Raw genomic sequence first — 8,199 nt, forward strand, 5'->3', positions numbered from 1 at the left:
AAAATAAAAAATAAAAATACCCCACAGGGATTACAACTGAAATGGAAGAAAGGCACAAAATGATGTAAAAATAAACTATTGTATTATTAAAAAGAAAAATTCCTCAACAACAAAAAAGTCAAAATTAAAAAATAAAAATAGTGCCTAGAAAAAAAAAAACTAAATTCTGCTTTCCTGTGTATTTGAATAATATTTTTTCTTTTCAAAATGGTAACTCAGAGCCTGTGCAGTAACCTTACTTTATTTTCCAGGTTGCAGAATACCTGTATGCTAATAAAATGGCTTTCCGATACCCAGAACCTGAGGACAAGGCCAAATTCATCAGAGAAAGAATATGGCGAAGTGAATATGATTCACTGCTGCCGGATGTATATGAATGGCCAGAATCTGCATCCAACCCTCCACAGATAACAGAATAGAAGCACTCCCACTGAAAAATACCTTCCATGCTTCAGGGAACCCTTTTATTTCAGGCACAAAGAGATAATGTTCTGAAATGTATTTTTCTTTGTTTTATTCTCATCTACGACTTTGCTTGATTTAATTTTTCCCATTAAACTACATGTCTTTAGGGGGTAAATGTGTTGACTATGTTAATGCCCACCAGTGTTCTGAAATCAAATAACCATAATGCTTTGATTCTGACTGATAGTTCATACCACCTCAAAGACATGTTTAAAATGTATTTGTGAAAATCTTCATTTATGCTCTTGTTCACGCCTGCCAAAGTATTAGCTATTTACTCTTATAGGTCCTACTCTTCAGTCACCCATCTCTTTTAGGGCTAATAAAATGGAAATTTACTTCCTGTTGATTGGAATACAAGATTTTAAGAAGTCAGATTTAACCAAATTCTAAAGACAAATTATCAGTATCTTAAAATGCTTTTTTATATCTCTTTCATTTTGCCTTCATGCTCTAAAATTCCTTTAGATCTAGAGAAGTATAAAAAATTCTACCCTATTTATTTTCAGGAACTAAATTGAAATTTAACTATAGCATTTTAAGAGAGAAATGGGAACTACTGCTGCCTTTAGACAAAATAGTCTTGTTTTCAATGGTGTATAAAAATCATAGTGTAATATTTAATAAAGGTAATATCTTAAATTTAAGCGCTTCAATTATGCTATTTTATTATCCAAATAGAAATTTAGGTTTACTTAGTGTGAACAATGGATCCATTTTCTTTATGTGTAGATACAAGGGAAGGGATATAGGATACATAATGCATAAATTAAATTATGACTGGCATCATGTGACTTTTAATAAATTAGTGATATGTTTCACATCTAAATGAGTTATATTTAACTGGAAAGGCTATACCCCTATTTAATAGGGGTGTTTTTTTATTACTTGAGATACTTTTGGAATGTTCCTGTGATACATTTCTTTGAATATTATTAATCATGATATCTCTTTATTCATTGAAGATAGATTTAACTTTTTAAAACCACCAGCTTCTTAGAGCTAAATAGGTTTAAATAATAAGGTTTCCAGGCCAAGAAATGTCATTTTTACCCCATTTAGAATGGGTAAATAACTAGTGAGACCAGTTTTCTTACATGGCTGCCAATACTAGAACGTTCTAAATAAAAATACAAAAAACAGTTTGAAAAATGGTAGTATTGCTCTATATTTGCCTAACATGATTGTTTTGAGGGAACAAAACTTGGAAATGCTCATTCTAGAATATTAACTATAAAACATTATTCATAGCCACATGTCAGCATACAGACTTTTGCCATAGTCCATACATTAGTTGTGATACTCTGCAGAGGAAAAAAAAAAAAACTTCATTATAGTTTTTCATCTTTACTTCCACCTTCTTGTAGAACTCAATTCTTTATAATTTTTAAAACAATTCAGTACTTTAAGAATGCTTTGAATGGCATTGCATTTGGAATATAGAAAAATCAATCCATTTAACAGATGAGTATAGTCAAGTCTGCTAGATGTTTGCTTTACAAATAGCAACTGGATCACAGTTTGTTATATTTAATTAAATATGAACATTTTCTTTTTCATATTACCTTAGTCAAAACAAAACCACCGTCAAAAATATACTGAAATTTTTACTTTAGTTAATAAGTCTAATAATTGCAAGCCTGCTTTTTGCTCAGTGGTTTCTGAAGGTATGAACATATGCTGAGTTTTAAAGTAATTTTACTGAGATGTTTGCTTATTAAATGTTTCCAGGACAATCTTCGTGGAAATTATAAATATTTTAGGGATAAAAGGCCAAATGGCAGATAGTCTATTTATTTAAATAAAACAAAACTCTCACATTTAATTTTTTAAGCATCTATTTTGTTACTTAACAGTATTTTAACAAGAAATAACTATTGAATGTACACTAAAAAATAACATTTAGGCCAGGAATTAACAGCATTGGAAAAGAAACAAAAACATTCATGGAAACTTTTATCCAACAAGAAGGTAGTTATTTAAAAAACTTTGTTTTAAATTGAAAAAAATTTCTGTAATTACTGTCAGACATGATATTTGATAGAAAAAAAAAATGAGGATACATGTCTTTCTCATTTGGCACCACTAAAGTGTTAGCTATATGAAACAAATCGAAAAACTAGTGAGGAAAGGTGTATTAACTATAATGGGGAGTTTTAAAGACTGATTCTTACCAGGAGGTTGCCTCAAAATCACCATAAATCTTCTTTAAAATGCAGGTGCCTCTGTCTCCCCTCCTTTCAGGCCCCCTGAAATGTAGATTTTTTGCAGGTCCCTCCTTGATTCACATGGACACACTCCCCTGCCTGCCCAATCTCTGTCTTTAGCAGAATTCTCTCTCATTCAGAGAGCTCACTGAATCCTCTCATAGACCTCATCTCTGACAAGCTGCCAGATGCTGGTCCAGAGAATGGCCTGAGTGGCACTGCTCCTCAGTGTGGAGTATGATGTGCAGTCGATTTTGAGTGCGCATACAGACTATGCTTTTACACAAAAGGTCAGTTAGGTTCCCTTACACAGACTTGGTTTCATCTTTTCATTTGAGTTGTAATTGACAGTTTTAGAGATACAATCTGACTCATTCATGTATATTATAACTTGATCACAATTCTAAATCAAGTTAATGTCCACAATTACAAAGCTTGTTATGTATAGTTTTTATAGGATGTTTATAAGATCAGAAACTAATACAGAACTTTTAAACATTTTTTCTAAAACCACATAAACTAGAATATTGGTTCGATTCTAAACTATAGATTTTAATGTACTTATCAAGTAAAACCTAGCAACCAGTTTTCTCTATGAAAGATGAGCTATCAAAGGATATTTTTTCTTCCCTGATTGTTGTCTTATATGACTGACTCTATCATTTGTACTTTCTTAAATTATTAGCCTCTGCAGAAATGGTTCTGCTTTGCAGAGAAGTTACTAATTTATACCAAAGCATTAGTTACTGCTCTCAGAAAACTGAGAAACCCAAAGGGGATGGGGGGAATGGAAAAAGCATTGCCTTAGAGAAAATGCTTCAGGCAAATGTTGCTGTAGCTTCTCTCAAATCCCTGCAGTAGCATACCCTTGGGTTCTGTTGCACTCACCAAAATGAAATCTGCTCTTGAGCACATATAATACTTGAAAATATTGATAAAAATCTCAATGTTCTTTATGGAATCCATTCAAAGAGTCAGTTCTAAAGGATGATATAGCACCAATATGTTTCAACCTAAAGACCACTTGGATTCAGAAGCAGTCACCTTGCTGGCTGTTAGGAAATAGTGCAGGTTCATCATCTAAAACTTTTGATTCCTGACTGAATTGTGATTTGTGCTTGCATGTGCATCTGAAGGTTAAAATGATATAAATCCTCTACAGACAATGTAAATCATGTAACAGATTTAGCATATAAAAGATTTAAGATTAAGATATCAAGATATTTAAGCTATTTTTAACACTGTAGGAAACTTTCATCTCCCCCTGCGTCTCCCAACCGTGAAATCAAGGTAAGATATTTTCATGTGAGGAAAGATAAATCTCAGTGGCTTGTTTCAAATTTTAATAAATTCAACTGGGCCTTAGTGCATAATTCGCTAACCTGCCAGGAGTTTTTCAAAGTAATGGTCAGATTTGAAAAACAATTGTCATTATTTATTTGACAGGGAGAATTGTGCTTCTCCAAGGAACAAGTCGGGGTCTGGTAATGCTTATGTGTTCATAGTTCAGGTGCATAGAATATACAAGTGAAGTCAAAGTATTTTGGATGATTTGTATCTTTCTGTAACCACTTTTTTTGCCAATAAAATGTTTGTCATAATGGCTATTTAATCTTTTTTTCCCCAAGTAAAAATTTAATTTGCCACTTTGCAGTTTGGGATATTACACTACATTTAGCATACTTTGTAAAGTTTTAAGACTAAGGGAAATTAGTGGGTATATATTCTTCAGTTTTCATTATGTCCTTTTGTGGTCTCAAAAGTCACTTTCCCTATCATTTTCATTGTATAATCTAGCAAATTGTTGATTCCTATAGGGTGATTAAATTATCACCAACACACTAGGTATGTGTGGTTACCAAGTAATAATAAACTAAACTTTATGGGTATTGTTCTAAGCATCAGCACACTGAAGCCTCAAACAGGTGGGGAGGTTAAGGGACTTTCCAGAGTCAGCTGGTTCGTGGAAGTGGTGGGGCTCTTCATTGCATTCCCTCAGCTTCTTTGATAGGTCCTTTTATCTGAATCTTAAACACCTTATCATCACAAATGAAAAATTTTCACCCCATTCTTACAAGATTGTCTTAGGTCCCTTTTCAATGCATTTTACCAGTTCATATGGGTTATACTTTGCTGGCATTTGTACTCCCGTATTTAAAGTTTGGATGTAAAGATAAAAGCTTGATTGATTGAATTGATTAGACCAAAGATTCCTTGTAGTCAGCTCATTAATATCTTGGTAATTTTCACAGAACCACCAACTCTTAAACATTGGTGCCCATATATTTTGTGAATCTGATGTTGCATTTAAATTATAAGATACATATTTTAATGATAACCTGTTATATGTACATGTAACTCCCATTTAAAAAAGGTTAGAAAGTAGTCATATAAAATTGTATAAGGAATATCTAGTTCAGTTAAATATTACCAAAGTAAAATTTATCCAAGTAAAGGTACTTTGCCTGATGATCTTAAAAATTAACTGAAACTAAAACTATTTTTGCTATTGATATTTTTGTGTTCCCTTTAGTAACATCCCAAGCATTCATTACTGACTCAAGGAAGCCGTATTTCAAATGTCACTCGTAGCCTTTCTCACCATTGTGTTTATTAATATGAGATGAATAATTGTGGCAATTGCTCATGTGGCAACTATTTTATGGGGCAATTGTGTAGAGTTCATTGTGCCAGAGTGACTGACTACTGGTGGTTTCAGCAATCAGTGTAAAATCTTCATGATGATTGTTTTTTCTCTTTTGTGATAATTTCATTGTAATGAGATGTGTGTATTTTCTTAGTAAAATTTTCCTATGCATAAAAAGTGCATTATGACCTTGTTCTTAAAGGCTACTATGTATAGGCACTTTTAAATCTAGTATTATCTTAAACCTGAATACACAGACACCCCAGATAACCTGATCCTTTGCAACTATATTGTAATACTCAGATTTCCATGTGAAGCATTAAGTCATGTTCTTTTCCTTTTATTCAGCTTTCTACTCTTTCTATCCTTATGCAATCATAGCAGTAACTGAATTACTTCTCACCTCTTCTCCATGCATACTCCAAGAAATGTTAAGTTGATGTTGTGGTAAAGCGGAACAATTGACGTAACAGCTACTACTAATGAATACTGCTTATGGTCTACACAGACTTTGAGTTATCACTAACAGCTCAGGCACATATGTAGGGTAAGACCTGCTATTCATTTAAAGTTCACAGCAACCTGTTAAGGTGAAGCTATTCACATTGTCTCCATTTTACAGATGTAGAATTAGGAATAGAGCCAATAATGCTACTAAAGTGACAAGGCTTTAAATATGTCATATTAACAATTTGAGGAAATCAGTTAAACCAGACTCGCCTCAGTAGCAAAACAGAATGTGGCAGCAGCAAATCAAAGATGTGTGGTCTCAGTCACAAGCAGCGTCTTCATGCTAAGAACATGCCAATAACGTGGTTGCTGTGTCCAGAACATGTCATCGTGTGAAGAACATGTCTTGAGCATGTGATCATTGTGCTAAGAACATGTGGTTGTGTTGAGAGCGTATCTTGGGCATGTGATCGTCATTCTAAGGACATGTGATCGTCATTTTAAGAACCCACAATCGGCTGTGTCTGGCATCCGACAGCGTGAATGCATATCACTTGCTGCATGCTTGAGACCGTGCCTGACCCCTGGAAGCAGGCATCCAGAGATCCTATGGACATGTGTCTGTGACGTGGGCAGTATATGTCTGGTGCACATGAAGGCTTCTTGGAACATGAGGTTGCCATGCTAAGAGCATGTCGAGAATGTGTGATCATGCTAAGAGCATGTTGGTAACTGTGGCTTGTTCTGAGGACGTTGGAGCACATGCGATTGCCATGCTAAGAACACATCAGGGATATGTGATCACATTCACTCTGCATTTGACAGCATGAATGTTTATTGCTTGTTACAAGCTCGAGAAGCGTGTCTGACCCCAGGGAGCAGGCGTTCAGTGAGCTTATGGACATGGGCCAAGAACTTGCTAGGAACATGCAACTGACATGCTAAGAACATGCATCTGGTATGGCTAGAACATGCTAATAACCTGTCTGGTTGCTGAGAACACATGTGGCTGTCTAAGAACATGTGTCAGGTATGCCACGAAGATGCATATAACTGCATCTGGCGTTGTCCAAAGGTAGTGAAATGTAAGTACCATGCTCCTAGGTGCACAGAACAACCCACTGGTGTGTGGGAACTTGCTGACATCCAAGGACATGCTAAGAACATGCATCAGCCCATCCAACTTGACTATAAACAAATCAAAATTTGGGTTCATGTATTTGGTTTATTTTGTATAATCTCAAAATCACTTTCCCACCCAGTTCAGTGCTACTTCTCCACATAGTTTAATCAGCATTTGATTGCATATAGCCAAATAATGAGCAAAAATATTTCTGAATATAATTGAATAAAAGGGGAAAGAGTCATGGAGTCTGCCATATTAACATGTTATTCATTCTGAAGCTTGCCATTGTTTTTTATTAATTGGTAATCAATAAAGAAATTCTCTTTGCCCCCCCTTAATTCCAGGTTAGTTATACTTGTTAGGAGATCTCAGGTAGGCCCATCTATCTATGTGCTGAGAAAACCACCATTACCGTACATGTAGGTTACTGCTAAGCAAAAAACTAGAAAAAAAACAGCTTTCTTCTATGTGCATAAATGATATAATTAGATGTGCTAGGTAGCACTTTGGAATGACTCACATCTGAATAACACTTTACAAAGCATTTTCAACAAACACCATTTAGTCCTGACAAAAAAAAAAGACAAGAAGGGCAATTATTATCCTCTTTTTACTAATGGAAAAACAGAGGCTTGGAAAGTTAAATGACCTGGTCAAGGTCACCCAAGTACAAAGGGGTGAAACTAAGACTCAGTCTTTTAACTTAAAACTTCATGTTGCGGCCCTCCCTGGTGGCGCAGCGGGTTAAAGCACAGCACTGAGAATCTGAAGCCACTTCCGCATGAGTTCGATCCCTGCCTGCCGCCTGCCCCGGAGGAGACCACATGGCGAGCCAGACCTCTCCTGACTCGCCCGCTGCTCCCCTCAGCAGTGTACTTCGTCGATCTGCCTGTTCTGCTCCCCACTCTGTCTCTGGTGAAGCCTCTCGCCGCCCCTGAGCCTCTGGCCTGTACCCCAGTTCTGTATGAATGAATAAATAAATCTTTAAAAAAAAAAAAAAAAAACAAAAAAAAAACTTCATGTTGCTAAACAAAAAACAAATTACAGGCCCTCCCTGGTGGCACAGCAGATGAAAGCACAGCACTAAAAAGCAAAAGCCACTTCAGCATGAATTCAATCCCCACCCTGTGTTGATCCACATGGCAAGACAAACCTCTCCTGACCATTGGCTGCTCCCCTCAGCAGTGTACTACGTAGATCTGCCTGTTCTGTTCCCCACTCTGTGTGTGGTGAATCCTCTGACCGCTCCTGCACCTCTGGCCTGTACCCCAGCTCTGTATGCATAAATGAATAAATATTTTTTT

At 35.7% G+C, this 8,199-nt stretch overlaps 1 protein-coding gene across 1 annotated transcript in view; it reads left to right on the top strand.

Annotated features, from left to right (window-relative positions):
* ME2 (malic enzyme 2, NAD(+)-dependent, mitochondrial) overlaps positions 1-4,273 on the top strand; it is a 33,144-nt gene extending 28,871 nt beyond the window's left edge. Inside the window, exon 15 of the mRNA XM_004683906.2 lies at positions 252-4,273. Within this exon, the coding sequence (XP_004683963.1) occupies positions 252-419 (168 nt within the window). The 3' untranslated portion in view covers positions 420-4,273. The remainder of the gene's footprint in view (positions 1-251) is intronic.
* Positions 4,274-8,199: the final 3,926 nt, after the last annotated feature.

This window comes from Condylura cristata, unplaced genomic scaffold (genome assembly GCF_000260355.1).
Source record: "Condylura cristata isolate star-nosed mole 26May11 unplaced genomic scaffold, ConCri1.0 scaffold00016, whole genome shotgun sequence".
In the NCBI taxonomy this organism is placed as follows: Eukaryota; Metazoa; Chordata; class Mammalia; order Eulipotyphla; family Talpidae; genus Condylura; species Condylura cristata.